Source organism: Leopardus geoffroyi, chromosome D1, assembly GCF_018350155.1.
Source record: "Leopardus geoffroyi isolate Oge1 chromosome D1, O.geoffroyi_Oge1_pat1.0, whole genome shotgun sequence".
NCBI lineage: Eukaryota > Metazoa > Chordata > Mammalia > Carnivora > Felidae > Leopardus > Leopardus geoffroyi.
Genome location: NC_059329.1, coordinates 3,835,851 through 3,852,920, shown reverse-complemented (window position 1 = coordinate 3,852,920; position 17,070 = coordinate 3,835,851). Strand labels below are relative to the sequence as shown.

The window sequence follows — 17,070 nt, the reverse complement described above, 5'->3', positions numbered from 1 at the left end:
CTGAGCCACCCATGTGCTGCCCTAGATCTTGATTTCTACTTGTTTCCTCAGGTTAGGGAAGTTTCCAGCCATTATTTATGTGAACAAGCTTTCTGTTCCTTTCTCTCCTCTTCTTCTTCTGGGAGCCCTATAATATGTACACTGATCTATGATGGTGTAACAGAAGTCCCTTAAGCTATCTTTACTTCTTTCGTTTTCTTCTTCTTTTTACTTCTCTGAATGGATGGATTCCATTGCCTTGTCTTCAAGTTAGCTGAGGTTTCTTACTACCTATTCTAGTCTCCTATTGAACACCTCTATTGAATTTTATAGTTCAGTTATTGTATTCTTCAGCTCTGTGATTTATGTTTGGCATTTTAAAATATTTTCTAACTCTTTGTCAAAATTCTTATTTTTGTTAATACTTTGCTTTTCTGGCCTTGATAAGCATCTTTATGACTGCTATTTTGAACCCTGTTGTGTAAATCATTTATTTCCATTTCATTAAGATTTATTTCTGGAGATTTATTTTGTTCTTTTGTTTGGAACATATTTCCTCGTTTCTTCATTTTTACTGATTCCCTGTGCTGGTTGGTTTTTGCACATTAAATAAGACAGACACATCTTCCAGTCTTGGCACAATGGTCACATATAGGAGATGAGCCTCATCAAATGGGCCTGGACTAAATTGTTGGTTGTCTCTTAAACCTATGTGATTGCTCAAACAGCTTCTTTTTTTTTTTTTAAGTGGATCTTAGTAGTTGACAGGCCTGCCAATGTTCCAAAGGAAGGAATCACAGTCAGCACCTAGATGCAGGCTGAATGGAAGTTTGACTCTCAGGTAGCAGCCTGTGAAATATACGGTCAAACCCACTTTTAGGGAAAGACTAGGAAATGTGCACCTTGCCAGCTGCCTCTACATTGAGCCCTGGGGGGATGGCCTGGGTTAGTACTTTTGCACATACCTGTTAAGAAATGCCTCATTGCTTGCTACAGTACTGTGGGATTTGTGAATATAAGCTCTGTTGCCTATCGGATCCAGTCACCTCTTGCGTAGGTCACCAGGCACATGTACAATATTCTAGAGACAGGTTGATGTCCTGGTTTTATAGGAGGAGTGAGCCAGAAGGAGAAGGTGACAGAAATGTCCACCAGCTCCCCTGGGCTCCATGAAGAATCATGGCCAGTTCTTTGATGCACGCAGCTGGACCCTTACATATGGACACTGAGGCAGCAGACTGTGAAGTAGATAGTCAACTGCCTTTCAGGGAAAGAGTGGAGATGAGCATTTTTGCTTGCTCCCTCTGTGCTAGTAGGGTCTGTGGGGATAGTTACATTGAATGCTCACGAGCCCATTAAGGATATGGCTTCTTTGTTTTCTATAGTCCTGTGGGTCTCATGGACATATAACCATTGGCTTTCAGAACTAGGTGTTTCGGGGCCTGTCTCTTGACAGCCTTAAAAGCTGGGGTGCTAAATGTATGGTCCAAATCCTCACTGCTCACGGAGAAGCTGGGAGTCGGGGATTCCCTCCTGATTGTACGGCACTGTGCTGGGGTAGTTTTTATGGAAAGAGTGGTCTCAGCCTTTCCTATCCATTTCAGTGTGTGTAGTTTCTTAGCTGCTTGGATTTCTCTCAGGGCGATGACTCTGTGTGTGTCTGGGGGTGGAGGGAAGTTCAGGAGCTTCCTACCCCACCATCGAGGTCCCTCCAACTAAACAGTCCCGATGAATTGGTTAAATACCAGTTCCTGATTAGTTGCAAATTGTAAGTGGAAGTTATAAATGGAATTATTCTCTTAACTTTACTCTCAGAATGTGTGTTGCTAGTGTACATAAATACACACATATTTTTTTTTAATGCTGACCTTCTATCTGGAAACCCTGCTGAAACTCTTTATCAGTTTTCAGTTTTTTAGTTAGATTCCTTAGGATTTTACATTCACAAAATCTCCTTTTCTTCTTAATCTGAATGCCATTTATTTCTTTTTCTTGCCTAGTATCCCTTGCTAGAAGCTTTAGGACCATGTTCAACAGAAATGATGAGGGGCCATTCTTGTCTGCTCCTGATTTTAGGGGGAAATCATTCAGTCTTTCAACATTAAGTATATTAATATAATCTTTCTTTTGATAATGGATTTACTTCACATTTGGGAATCCTATGCAGTAGTTTTCAGGAAACAGCCGTGACTGGCCCAATGAAACAAAAAACATTCTGGTTTTGGAAGTCACAGCTATTTAGAGATAAATGAATTAAGTCAATAGAAACCATAATTAATAAATATATTGTAATTTAGATCTGCACAATTTACTGAATAATCATGTATTACAATGATATCAAATACATATGGTAAGGGCTTTGTTATTTTTAGTGAGAGTGATGATCTATGCCCTAATTCAGGGAAATATTTTTTCCTACTTCATATGCTGTAATGACACACATAACTTAACATGCTGTCATCTCCTAGGGCTGTTTAAGAAAGGCTGTGATAGCCATTAGGATGTTATAACCATTCTTTCCATTTTGTACTGGTTTGTTTGTCAATGTCAGCAATTCATTTCTGGTATGACAGTCTATAACACATTGACTTTTTTTTTCTTCTTTAATTCCACTGTTTGGAAAGAAGAGATGTCAAAACGCTCCACTTGCTAGAATCACCTTGTACAATGTCACTGTGAGTGTACACATTCCATAAACATAAGAGTTTTTTCTCTTATAGTGACTAATATGAGAATATATTAGCTTTAAGAATTATACTTTTATAAAATATATTAAAACATCCAGACTATGGACCTACTAAAAGCAATGGAAAAGACAAGTCAACATTTCTCAGTGTTTTCATGATAATCCATGAAGTAGCAAAATTATACTTTATTAATAAAAACAAGGAAATAGGAGTTTACAGTCTATTGTTGCATTTTACTATCTCTATTCCATAGTGAAATCCAGTTCACTAAAGACTGAAAATTCCTGTCTCAAAGTGTGATGGTCCACTCACTACATGACAAGAATGGATAAATCTGAAATCTCTATTGTAGCCTTTGGCTCTTCTGTTGTAAGCAAAAGATCTTTACCAAAGAAATATACGGTGGAAAAGAGAAAAAGGAGAAAAAATTCTTAACTTTTCTAAAATAAACCACTTTTGAGAGCAAGCCCTTGGGGCAGATGGCACTCTAATAAAGCAAGGAGAATGGCCCTCCACATAGTTCGCTTTCCTTCTTCACCGCAGTTAACAAGAAATACTTGGTAAGCCTTGCCAAGAAATCTAAAAGGACTTGCCTTAGGCCTTTTAGGATTTTATACTAATGTATGTATCTTGTTCGATAACCTTCTACATATATGAAAAACTGACTTAATTAAAAAAAATATGGATCACTCCCAATCAAAAGACTTCCTTATACAATAGTCATTTCAATCTTGCTTTTTCTTAAAATCAGAGGACATGGGTCATCAGTTTGACGATCCTTGTGATAGCCCAAGTAATGGAAATCTGGATCTATAGGTACATTTATCATTTATACAGAGGAAAGACCATTATTTAATTTGCCAAGTGATATCACAGTAAAGCAAACATTATCATTACTTTTAAGGTTGCTTTGGCAGATGTCAAGCTAGTCTGCACCAAAATATATTGAATTGCACATTATGAATACAATGACCACTGCAATAAAAATATTATCCTGTTACCAACAGATTAGTAAGTAATGTCGTTTATTCATTTACTGAAGTGTTATTGTAAAGCACAGTTAAAATAATCTGGAATGCTTGAGCAATTCTTATGAAAAACAGAAAATAAAGAGTTCTTACCAAGTTTGCAATGATGTAGTGGTAACCCTTAACATGCTTCCCAACACTCACAATCTGCAAAGACAGAAGGAAATAAGAGAAAACCTGTTTAACTTCACTGAATGATATTTTTAAAAACAGAATTTTAACTATTGTAGCATAATTCCATGTGGAAACATGAAGAAAAAATGTTACAGTTTTCGTTATAATAGAAGAAATGCACAAGCCACCTTAAAAATTAAGTGATTAAAGTAAAAAAGAAAACCCTCTAATATCAATCGTGCTGTATAAATGACTCTTCATTCACTATACCTTGTTCTTGTTCAGAAAACTACTATGCTATGATCCCCTCAAAGAGAATGACAAGGTGATAAAACAAACTGATAGTTTATATGAATATTTCTATAACGGAATATGCACTAACATAAGAAACTTGAAATTATTCTGGTCCAAAGACTATAGTCATCCTTAATTTGTTGATAATTTATAGAAATGTATGATAGGCTGCTGGTGTCTTCAATTGTTAAGAATGATTTTCTACGAGTAGACTGGATTTTTGTCCCGAGCAGGAAGCAAGGTTTTTCTAAGGCACAATCTCTGTGTGTAGACACCTCTGATACTATAGAATACTTAGTTAATTCCCCCCTGCATATGGATAGACTATTATTTTATTATAATAAAAAGACTAAAGACAAAACATCAAGAGACTTTTTCTCTCTGCTAGATTCATTTTTTTCCCCTAAGAATGTTTTCAGAAATGTTTTGAAAATTATAAAGTCAGAAATTTCTAATGCAGGAATAACGTTGCATTAGAAATTACAACTCTTAGGGGCGCCTGGGTGGCTCAGTCGGTTGAGCGTCTGACTTCAGCTCAGGTCATGGTCTCCCGGTTCATGAGTTCCAGCCCCGCGCTGGGCTCTGTGCTAACAAACAGCTCAGAGCCTGGAGCCTGCTTCAGATTCCGTGTCTCCCTCTCTCTCTTCCCCTTCCCTACTCATGCTCTGCCTCTCTCTGTGTCTCAAAAATAAATAAATGTTAAAAAAAATAATAATAAAAAAAAGAAATTACAACTCTTATTTTCTATAAAACTGAAAATTCCTTCAATGAGAGAAAATCTAATGACAATTACCGATGGGCAGCTTTGGAATCTCACTGGTTCCCCAAAGGTGATAACACAATACATGATTTTCATGTACTTTCATCATAAAAGGAAAAATTAAGTTGCTTTTAGCATTTTAACATCCTCTAACAGTAGTTCTTTGTAAATTGGTGACTTGTGTATAAAATAAAGGAAAACCCTTTTGAAACAGAAAACAGAGTTTTGCATACACGGCTATTGGTGAAATGGTGTCTCTGCTCATGCAATCTTTCCTTTTTGGTGACAGCTAAGACCTCCTCTGTTTTTATGGTTCTGCAGTTTCACTACAAGGCAGTTTGGAAATTTTACTTTGAAATTTTTGTTCATATTGTTCAGGATATGTCGTGCATTCTAAGTATGAGGATTTCCCTTCAACAATTCTGGGAGATTCTCTACCAGTAACCCTTCACACATCTGTGTGTTCTGACAAATACTGCAGTGTTGATGTCACTGATTCCCAGATCTCAGCAGGTGGAATAAATTCAAACTTAAACGACAATCTACCTCAAGAAGGTTGCGATGACCAATTCTCACAGAAGGTGTCTCCCTCACCACGCTGAGCCCAGGCCAAGGCAGAAAACACTCAGCTGACTCCTTGTACAGGAAGCAGATTTTTTTCTGCTCCTCTCTTTGACTGGGTTGTCACTCTTCTAGAACGTGGCTTTAAATGGGACCTGAGGTCTAACTTACTGCCTTGGCTGAGCCCAAAGTCCCTGTTCTCGGGTGAGCATGAAACCCCCAGTCAGTCAGGCTGCCCAATCTGGCAACTTCCCTGGGTGCAAGTTTCTTTCACTCTTGGCTCCTGGAGACTTCACTCTCCAGGAAGCTCAACTACACATTTGCAATGTTTTACAAGTCGTTTTTATATTGCCCCATTTATCCAGTCCCCAGTTTATCTAAAACTGAATACCCCTTGACAGTCTCACCACAGAAATGAGAACAAGCAATACAGAGACAGGATGATAAGGAAAGTTCAGTAAAGAAACCGCTTAATTGGTCACCATATTGGGTAACCCAAACCCGAGTGATTTAGCGGGGGGCTGGACGGGCAGGAGCCCTCTTTTTCTCCGGAATCTCAGGTACAACTTGTACAAAAGACAATGATCTAGGGACACTTGACAGCTGGTACTGGTAGGAAACTGCAGAGTCGATGATCCAGTCGGCCAGCACTTCCTGCTATTTGACCCCAGCAGGGATTGCTGCCACAAGACAATTCATTATTAATCTCTTGCTGACTCACTGGAACTTTCTCTGGCTTGGCTGTGTAAGCCGTTTTGCACTCTCTTTAAGCCCCCCTGCTCATGCTGCCTCTTCTCTCTCAGTGCTCTCGGCTTGGGGTTTCTCTGTGGCTGCAGTCAGTAACCTGTGCTTTCCCCTAGAATCATTTTCAAGAGTTAACACTTGCACATGTGAAAAAGCTGTGGAAATTCTGCACTAGGTGTCTCCGCGAGGAAATTACTGTCAGTTCTAGACTGCCTAGCAAAGAGCTGTCATAAATTAAAGCTTATGTAATGCGTTTTCGAGGGATGAGGACTTTTAGAAACCACAAACAATTGAAAGTGACAAAAATCCCGGCAGAAGAGGCCTTGCAGAGCGTGATACGCCTCAACGTTCTGGGAACCAGGGGCCTCAGGGAGAAGTGATCTGAGGATTTATTTCCCTGGGTGGGGACGCTACAGAGAATGCCATTTTTGCTGAGCCAGATCCTGGCTGGGGTAAAACGAACGTGAGAGCCTCACTGCCTTTGAACACTCACCACCCTGACTGAGGGTGGCCAGGGGTTAATAACGGCCAGATCTCGGTCCCTCTGCCAAGCATCCAACACTAGATGGAAGTTTCTTCGTGAAAACAAATCCAATTTATACTCCATTACTCCGTAGTAAAGGGCCCTGCACCTAGGGTGTCATTTGCTTAGGTTTTTCCATTGTTTTTATGGTTGTGTAAAACCAACAGTCTCACGGATATGGTTCTCCACGGCTGTCGTCATCTCAACCAAAGTGAAGGCTATGCTGTATAAAAACAAAACAAAATAAAAAATCCGAGTGGCTGGACTTTGGATGCAGACCACACCTGTGTCTTGCTATTTCTGACATGATTCTTTATAAAGAAGGAAAGTAAACAGTGTGAGGTGAAAGATATTAATATCTAACAGCACAACACACAGTGTGTTTGGCCCACTTGTTATGGGAAAGCAATGTCTACAACAAAGACTTCGCTGCAGCAATTAATTATAGCCTTTCATAAAGACAGAAAGGTGTAGGAGTAGAGACTCCATCTCCGTTATCTTCTTAAAAGACACAGAGGATGATAAATGGACAAAGAATAATGATCAAGTGTCTGTTCAGAGTTCTAAAGAGTGAGTTAGGGAGAATGTACAAGTTACACTGATTGTACACTTGCAGAAGAACCCATCTTTACAAGAATAAAATGCTTCAGAAAAGGCACTAAATGCTTTCTTTCATTACTTTCTCTTGGTTGTTTTTTAGGAAACAGTTGCTGAGAAATATCTATGTTGCTGGTCAAAAGATTCAGTTCTAAAGTCAGGCCTATGCATATTTAATAAGGTAAATGCCAGATGCACTCACCAAACTGTTCTATTAACAAATTATGGCATAATCTTTATGACTGTAACTTCTAAGTCTTTATTCATTTATTAAAATTAGGGAAGGATGAACCCAGGATACTTTTCACCTCAATCCCACCTTTATTTTTTTCTAATTTTTAAAATGTTGATTGATTTTTTTTTTTTTTTGAGAGAGAGAGAGAGAGCTGGGGAGGGGCAGAGAGAGAGGGAGACACAGAATCCAAAGAAAGCTCCAGGCTCTGAGCTGTCAGCACTGAGCCCAACGTCAGGCTCGAACTCATGAACCATGAGATTGTGACCTGAGCTGAAGTCGGACGCTTAACCGACTGAGCCACCCAGGAGCCCTGACCCTACCTTTAAATAAATTTAGTTCAATAAATGTGTCCTATGTATAAGTTTAGGGTAAGGAGATTCAAGGCTTAAAAAGATAAGTCGGTGCTGCAGTTATAAGAGTGTTTAATTTCTCTCCTAAGACGATAAGCCTCAAACAGAAATGACTGAAATACCGAGTAAAGGGTGTGCCATGGATTTGAAGGAGAAGCGGGATCATTTTGTAGGGAGAACAAGGTAATTTTAAAGACAGAATAGATGTTAAATAAATACTGATTGAGTGGATGAATAAAGAAGTTAGCCTATAAATGCCACAAACACTAGTATATTAAGATCAATTTGAAACTTGTAAATGGTGGGAGTTTGGCCTTTAACCCACCATACAATTTTACGTGAATCCTTTCTGTATCAATGGTTTATAAAGCATTCAGGGGTCTCTCTAGATACGAGGTGCTGTGTATTACCTCCCACTGTTATTACGAAGCCACGATCACTGTAGTGAACACTATCTTCAAGCTAGAGACCGGCAATGGCACATCCGAGTAGGAATGATTTTGGCTCTCCTTTTACTCCGATTTAATAGGCAGCTAGAAATTCCTCTCCCAGCCGTTATCACGTTCCAGAAAATTCCATGACAGTGGCCAACCAGTACAGCCTACCTGGTGGTGTGGGGGACATGATGCCTCGTCAACGGTAGAGACTTACTGTAACGAGGGCAGTCACTCACTAGTCCTTTGTCTCTGTAGAAAGCCCAACCCCCTAGATGCCTCCTGAATGTTGACTTTCAGGGTGCTTCAAAATACCTTATTATAGAGAGAAACAAAAGCTTTCCCTTGTTTCGTTTGATTAGCTAGTTTACCTCAGTTTCACCAAAAGAAAAACGTAAGGCAAAGGATTTCTACAAACACACTGCAGAGTTCAATTACAACCATGTAAGAGAACAACAGGACCTTTACTTCTGGGGATGCAATTCACAGCCAGTGAGGGGAACATGAAGAACCCCAGAACAAAAGGAACTAAGGCTATTTGTGTGAGAAGAGATTTAGGGAGAGGACAGAGAATCAGAGCTCTCATCAGTATATGCACACGCGCGCACACACACACACACACACACACACACACACACACAAACTGTATTTTTTCCTTCCACACTTGAAGATGTTAGAAATTACAGAAGTTTCTAATTAGGACACACTCATTTTTCGGAAGCTCTGAACAGTGGCTGACTGCCTTCTGGTAAAAGATGTCAGGGGAGAGTCTTTCTCAGGCTTAAAGTCATGTGTTTGCATGGCCAGTGAGTGTCACAGACACTACTGATGGCCCACCAATGCTTTTCCTCTTAGCACTTCAGTGCATATTGCTATAACTGCCAGCACCTGAATTTCCTGGACGTTGGGATCTTCTCTGATCTCTGGCGCCCACTTTGCTCATGGTCGGGTGGGCTAGCAGGCCAGGCAAGAGGTGCCAGAGAATTAATGCCCTCCTTCCCAGCAGCCCCCACACAGAGGCGGACGGGAGCTGGTGCAGAAGTATTCCAACGCCCATGCCAGAGAGAGGAGTCTGACATGTGTGCTCTATTTACACTAATTTCAAATGACATTTACAATAATCCTCTAGTAATTTACATTAATATCAAATGAGATTAAGCCTTGGTCACCCACATGGTAATTTTCTAGATAAACGTGCCTTTAATTGATTGCATTTCTCCACTGCACTTGCAGTGTGTTCTTCAACTCCCAAACCTACTGATTACACACAAATCCTTGTCTTAAGATCTGCTTCCGGGGAAACCAAACTAAGTCTCCAAATTAAAAAAAAAATTACCCATGTGACAGTGACATTGTTAAGGGTGAAAAAATACTTTTGTTGGGTAACTGTCCCAAGCTTTCATCTCTGTAGCATACACATGTACGTTATATTCTGAGTTCCTAATCTCTGAGTATAATCAAGGACTCAAGTTGCACGAAATACCATGATTTTATTTGGATATCTAAAAAAAAAAACAAGAAAAAAAGGTTTATTTTGATATGGAGAAATAGGGATGAATCAGTATCTTTAATAAATTCTTTTCATTCCTGATACGTGATTTTTCCCTTTGTCCTGTCTTATATACTTTAAGGACATCCATACTTAGCACTGGTTGGCTATTGGTTTTTTCTTTGAGTGTATTCCAGATGTTAAAAAAAACCCTTCAGTTTCGTCCTTCCAGAACAAAGACAGTAGATCACTTCTCCCCACCGAGGGCCCTCTGGGGGTAGGAACTGAATGGAGTCGTAGAACTATGAGCGAAAGAAAACCAACTGCTAAAACGTAGGTGTTTAGTTCTGTCTCCACACCTCACCTCAGCATGGTAACTGCCAACAGCTACAGAAAAGCACATCGTAGAATATATCCTTCTCTCTGACTGCTATGGTGGCTCCAAAATTCTACACCCACAGAGCTTGAATAATATTAGGATTCTCATCATGTTAACAATGGCCATCTCTTAGCAGAGATCCATTCTGTTTAACAGCGTTTTCATTTAGTGATTGAAAATATTTGTAGAGAGGCACAGAAGGTTCCATGGAATTTGTGATTTCGAATGTGAAACACACATAGCGGCCTGAAAGAGCCAGTGAGCACAAAGCTCTTTTTTAATTACAGAGATTATTTTTTAAGAAGCAATATAAAAAACAATTCTATGGGGCGCCTGGGTGGCTCCGTCGGTTAAGCATCCGACTTCGACTCAGGTCATGATCTCACAGTCTGTGGGTTGGAGCCCCATGTTGGGCTCTGTGCTGACAGCTCAGAGCCTGGAGTCTGCTTTGGATTCTGTGTCTCCTTCTTTCTTTGGCCCTCTCCCACTTGTACTCTGTCTCTGTTTCTCAAGAATAAACAAATGTAAAAAAAAATAATTCTTTTGAACAATTCTAATGAGCTGTAGGTGGAGGGGGGAATATTTTGCTTTCATAAACAAACACATTAAATAAATACAGTCATTAAGTGATGAAGCTGGGATGCCAGCCCAGATGTTTTGACTACAATTTCGTCTTTTTTTTTTTTTTTTTACTATACCCCGTTGCCTTCCTTAGGCCATAGCAGTGAGAAAAATGACTTATTTTTTGGCCAGTTATTATACATCTTTCCTAAGAGGAAAATAAATAACAGACATTTATGACAGTGCCCTTCATTATCACATTAGGTAGTAGGCAAATGCCAAGGCTGTGGGTGAGAAAAACCAGCTTTCTTTTAAGGAACCAAAAAAACCAATTCCTTTTCTTTAAATAATCTCCTATCTGCACATACTGCTTATTTGAATCGCATCATATATGCAAGGTTTCCCTAGTCCCATTTTGTAGCAGATTGGTACAGGGCCACACAGATGGAATGCTATCAGGTAAAACTTAACATATCTAAGTTTAGGTTTGCAAATTCTTCATATATCCATAATAAAGCTAATAGCAAAAAAGCTTCAATAACTTGCATTCAGTTTTGTTTACCTTGTACTCTATCAGGTATACATTTAAGATGACAGTTCAAGTATATAGTCTAACTTTAATGTAAGTGCAACTCAATCCAGTGGATAATTCTATTTATGTGACAACCTCAAAGTGATCATTAAAGGTTCAATTATGTACCATATAGTTTTTTTTTCTGTGCAGTTTTAAATACATTTTATGTTGTTCTCTTTGAAAACCCCACAAACAGTAGTTTATAGAGTACATAAATCAGAATATTTTATTTCTTGGGGTGCCTGGGTGGCTCAGTCAGTTGAGTGTCTGACTCTTGATTTCAGCTCAGGTCATGATCCCAGGGCCGTGGGATTGAGCCCCATGTTGGGTTCTTCGCTGACTGTGGAGCCTGCTTGAGATTCTCTCTCTCTCCCTCTGCCCCCTCCCTGCTTGCGTGACATGTCGTCACTGAATAAATATCTATTTATGGGTTATAAAGAAAACTTGAGGGGGTGGGTGGGGTTGGTGGTGATGGGAAAAAATGTCTTCAAATGTCACATATTGTCACATAGGTTTCAAAGGGATAGATAATTGTGAGGGGATATTTGAATTATACGTCAACTATGTTCGAACACCCTGGAAAGGTGTTGTTTCTGGGATAGATGGCCTCTAAGATCCAGCCAACCTGAGAGCCTCTGATTGTGTGACTTTCCAGTGTAGGGAAGTGTTAATGAACCACTGGTTCTGGGGGCTCCTGTTAGTATACCACCTTCTTACCACTCTCCCCTTAATTTTGTATTTCTTTTCCTTATCATTTTGATTTGAAATATTATCATCTGAACATTCTTCCCTCTCTCATTTTTAATTCAAACTTCCCTTATTTTCTTGGAGACGTTTTATTTTCCTGTATTTTCTAGGCAAATAAAATGTAAAGAGGTGACTGCAGGGAGGGAGGGAGGGAGAGAGAGAGAGAGCTAAAGAGAGAGCAAGAAATTCTGTGGCCACTCTTGCAGGGAACACCAGGTTAAATAAGGTTTGAGGCTGCTTTGCTATAGGAATTTTTAGAGACTTTAATATGCTAATGTTCACCAAAATCCCAAGAGCCAGATAGAGTACACAGCTCTGTAGAACAGTTTTAAAAGGTTGTTTAAGGACATCCTTCCTACAGCTTTACTCTCTACTCATCGCTTTCCTTAACCGTCCCATACATTTCAGACTTGAGTTGCTTTAGTGGCATTTTCTTATTTCTCTTCTGTGTTGATCATCTTTACCCACAATAAAAAGTCAACGGAACTATTTGAGGCATATTCAAGATATGTTCTGTCCATAATTTTTGTGTTAGTGCCTCAACTATGTAATAATGCCAGCTGGTACCTTTTTAGTCACGAGTTCTAAAATTTGCACGTTGGTAATCTATTCAACAGATGGTAAACTGTGACTAGTTAAATACAGAAGACATATGACCCCAGAGTTACTCTCTTTACTTTTATTTCAGGAGAATGCTTTCCTTATAGGGGACTTTATTAAGTTTTTTGGACTTCAGACAGCTTGGTGCTGGACTTCAGAAAGCAGCTGGTGCACAGAACCAGGTTCCTATGAAGTGGATTCAGAGTGCAGACAGAGATGTACGCAGAGACCCAATCTTCACAGACAAATACAGACTTTTCTATGTAAACTCTTTACATTTGTTCAAGTGACTAACTCTGAAACTATTAAAAAAAACCAAGCAAATGAAAGGTCATAACCAAGAGAAAAAAGGCAGGGAAAATATGTCCCTCCCTAATAAATGACATTGTCCTATTTCAGTGTCTGTATGCTGTATTTGCATGTAGGTGTGTAGGGATCTTATTCCCATGAAGGCTATTATCCATAACTAACAATACCGTTTAATTTTCCAAAGGAAATTTTCTTTTAAACCCTAATCATTTTTTAAATGATTTTTAAATTTAAAACATTTAAACCATTTTTTAAATGTTTTTTTTAAACCCTAATCATTTGAGCTTCTCAAAATCTTAACCAAAGTAATGGTGACTATGAATCCCTGAATTAAATGCATATCGTGGTGCTTGGCAAAGGAGACATTAATTAATACGTTTAAGAAGTTCTCATTATCACTACTTGGCATTAGATATTTACTTGTTTATTGTGTGGCTCCCTCACGAGTCAGGGACTTGCGGGGGGGCCTAGGACATTGTCTGGCCTCTGATAAGCACTCAATAAATATGTGTGATATAGACGCCAAATAAATGAAGCTAACTACTGGTATACATGAGACATAAAAAATAAAGACGAAGCACCATTGCTCTCTTGATCACCAGTCTATTCCCCTTTCAGTCCATTCTCTATGTTGTCATGAGAATTATCGTTCTAAACCACAGATCGATCAGATCACATCTAAAAACACCCAGTGACATTTAAAGGCTATGCGGAATAGAAGACTACTTAACAGAGACTGTGAGGCCCTTTGGAACCTGTCTTCAATTTGCCATGAGCGTCTTCTCATTTCCCCTGCACCTGATGTTCCAACCACACGTACTTGCTTCCAGCCACCCGCACCCCCCCCCCCCCCCCGCCCCGCCAATGGCTCCATCCCAGGGCTCTTCTTTCCCTCTGCCATCTGCCAAGGCCCTTTCCCACCGCTTCCTCCTGGGGAGTTCTGACTCATCTTTCAGCCATTTGCTTTAGTCTTTATTACACCTTTCCACACTGTGCTATATTATTTGCTTGTGTTCTTGTTTTCCTTTACATTTGAAATTCCTTTAAGGAATGAACCACAACTGATTTAATTTTATACACAGTGCTTAGAAATGGATAGGTATGGAATAAATATTTGTTGAATAACCGAGCAAATGGGTGAATGTTAGGTTCATGATTAAGAAAGGAAAATGATAGGGTACAGTGGGCAGAGACCAGAAAATTAGTTTCTTTCATGTTATGGGCAAGATACTTCTATTGTTCTGTCATTATACTGGATTAAAATACTTGACTTTCAAATTTACATATGATAACAACCAGCAAAAATAGCCATAATATTATTACAAGAATAGAACTAAAAAAAAATTTTTTTTCTGGGGCACCTCGGTGGCTATGTCAGTTAAGCGTCCGACAGGCTCAGGTCTGATCTCATGGTCTGTGGTTTCGAGCCTTGCGTTGGGCTCTGTGTTGACAGCTCAGAACCTGGAGCCTGCTTCGGATTCTGTGCCTCCCTCTCTCTCTGCCTCTCCCCTGCTGGTGCTCTATCTCTCTCTCAAAAAAACATAAATAAATAAACATTAAAATAAATTAAAAAACATTTTTTTTCCAGTATACATTCTGTGGTTATAAAGGAAAAGACATAAGGCAATATTCAGACAACTGAGGCCTGGACTTGGAAGAACATAACAATCTCTTGGTATATGTGACACTGGGGGTGGGGAACTTAACAAAAAAAAAGAAAAAAAAATTCCCTGTGTATAATCTTAATCTTCCTTCCATTTACCAGTGATCATGTAGACCTTCTTCTTCTTTTTTTTTTTGTAACAATGACGCCATTTTAACTTCCTTCCACCATCTGATCTTAATATATTTTTTAAAGTTTATTTATTTATTTTGAGAGAGAGACAGTGGGGGGGAGGGACAGAGAAGAGAGTGAGAGACAGAAAATCCCGATGTGGGCCTTGAATTCACGAACGGTGACATCATGATCTGAGCCAAAGTTAAGAGACGCTTAACCAACTGAGCTGCCCAGGAGCCCCCATAATCTGATCTTAAACTTGGCACCAGTTGTACGCAAGGGTAGAGAAAATCTAGGTGATCAGTAGGGAAGATGTGTGCAACGTAAGGGGAGGATTAAGCATGAATCTGTCCTGTTACCTTTCTAACGAAATCATTGATTAAAAGATGTGTCACTTCACGTACTGGCAGGTAGTGCACTCTATTACTCAACTGATAGGAACACTGGACGTTTTATACAGTGTGGTTATACTGACGTTTACAAGACCCCGAAAAGTGTCCTCAAAGGTCATATTGGGAGCTTTGCTTCCTTTTTGTCAATCTCACTGCCTTTTAAGCATTTGGAGAGTGGATGCAGAATTCTGATGGAATAAATTACATAGTTATCCTCTGTCTCCCATTCAATGAGGAATATTACTTGCCTTTCTCTAAATCATAGTAGACAAGTCTACGCAGCAGCTTTCTATTTAAGGCTAGAAACACTAGCTTACTTCTCTAAAATTATCAGATTTTCTTTTATCTTTTTAAAAAGAAACTGAGCTTTTGAATGTTTGTGTTAACAACAATAACAGAAACTATTTTAAGAGGTATTCTTGAAGCAGCAACTAAAACAATTTTAGTTGAACACAATCAATGCCTAGAATTCACAATTCTTCCAAGTTAAAGTACTAGCATTCTGCCAACCAGTTTCCTTCCTCCTCAAAAAACATACATCCTTTGCTTTCTTCACTTATCCTTTATATATTAATTTTTTTTTTTTTTACTTTGTAAGGAAATGAGGAATATCCACAACCATGGTAACGGTTGCTAGGAGACAATTAGAGACCCCTTTCTAACTCCCACCAAGTTCCATTTGCACTAGTCTGACTGAGATCTATAAAGGTGTTTTTTTCCCCTGTTTTCTATGAAAACAACATACCCAGTGCATTAGAATGGGATTTACCCATTCAAATCAATTCAGCTAAAACGTAAGATTAAAGAAGTGAAAATTCACCTTTAAGAAAAAAACAAAAAACAAAAAACCATAACCTCACGTCTTTTAAGTTTCTCCTCACTTTGCTGCGGTTCCTGACGGATATGCAGAAGCAGCTTTACAATGGAGCCAAGCAGCAGGCCCTGCCAAGGGCCCGCAGTGCAGGAAGCTGCTGATACAATTTCTTTGCTGTAGTAATTTCTTTGAGTGCCTGATTTGCTCCCATTCCATCTCACTCATTGTTGCTCTAATATATGGAAATGAAACACTTGTGCTTTTTCAGCCAGTACGAGCACCAGAAAACCCGGATTTCCCATCATCTTCGGCGGGCGAGACATATTGGACAAGAAAGCTTCCCAGGTAATTGAGGGCTGACCTCCAGAAACTTCAAGGACTGGTGAGTGCTCTTCCTTCAAACGCGGGAGAGAGATACCTCCTGCCTGTGTCTTCAAACGAAGCTCATTCAGACTTTCATTTATTGGACAATCATTTTGCTCCCTTTTCCTATCACTGGGGATATATTGGCAAATGCTAATTACAGACTCTGCTCTGATGGAATCAAGATTTCGACAACAAAGACAGACAGCTGAACTAGGACAGCACAAGGAATCCGCATTCCTGCTGCCTCGAGTCTTGTCAGCACCATCTTGGGTTACCTGCTCCACTCCAATTTCTACGTTTGCCACCTGCCCAATTTTTACCACGTAGAATGGGTCTCCGCCTCCTGGGCTTTCCCAGAACTCCTTGCCTTCCTGCTTGTTTCCATCTGGAATATCCTTACCCCTCCTTGGTTCCTGGAGAACTACAATGCATTTTGAATTTAAAAGTCTGTTTTCCCCCGGGAAGCACTTCTGACTTGTCTCCATTCTACTGGGTCAGCACATTTGCTGGGGTCCTGATACACGTTGCAGTATTTCTGATTCTGAACCATCACATCGTCTGGTCATTATGCATTTTTGTTTCTGAGTTCCCAGCTTGAGAGTATGCCTTCATGGTTTAGGGGCCATGTTTTGCCCATCTTTGTTCAGCCCCGCAGGGCCTGGAAGGATGTTGGGAACACAGATGTTGAATGCATGCATTCGGAATCAAGTGTAGGACTCTCCTGTCTCTACTGCTGTCTCCTGTCTCCTGTCACCT

The 17,070-nt window shown here is 39.6% G+C and overlaps 1 protein-coding gene across 16 annotated transcripts in view; it reads right to left on the bottom strand.

The window, feature by feature from the left end:
- The window catches only part of GRIA4 (glutamate ionotropic receptor AMPA type subunit 4), a 402,642-nt gene that overhangs the window by 88,536 nt on the left and 297,036 nt on the right, over nt 1-17,070 (bottom strand). For all 16 annotated transcript variants that reach the window (XR_006713663.1, XM_045482620.1, XM_045482619.1 and 13 more), the window contains one exon: nt 3,788-3,841. Coding sequence is in view for 15 of the 16 variants with exons in the window: in XM_045482620.1 (XP_045338576.1) it covers nt 3,788-3,841 (54 nt within the window). In the remaining variant the exon portion in view is untranslated. The remainder of the gene's footprint in view (nt 1-3,787; nt 3,842-17,070) is intronic.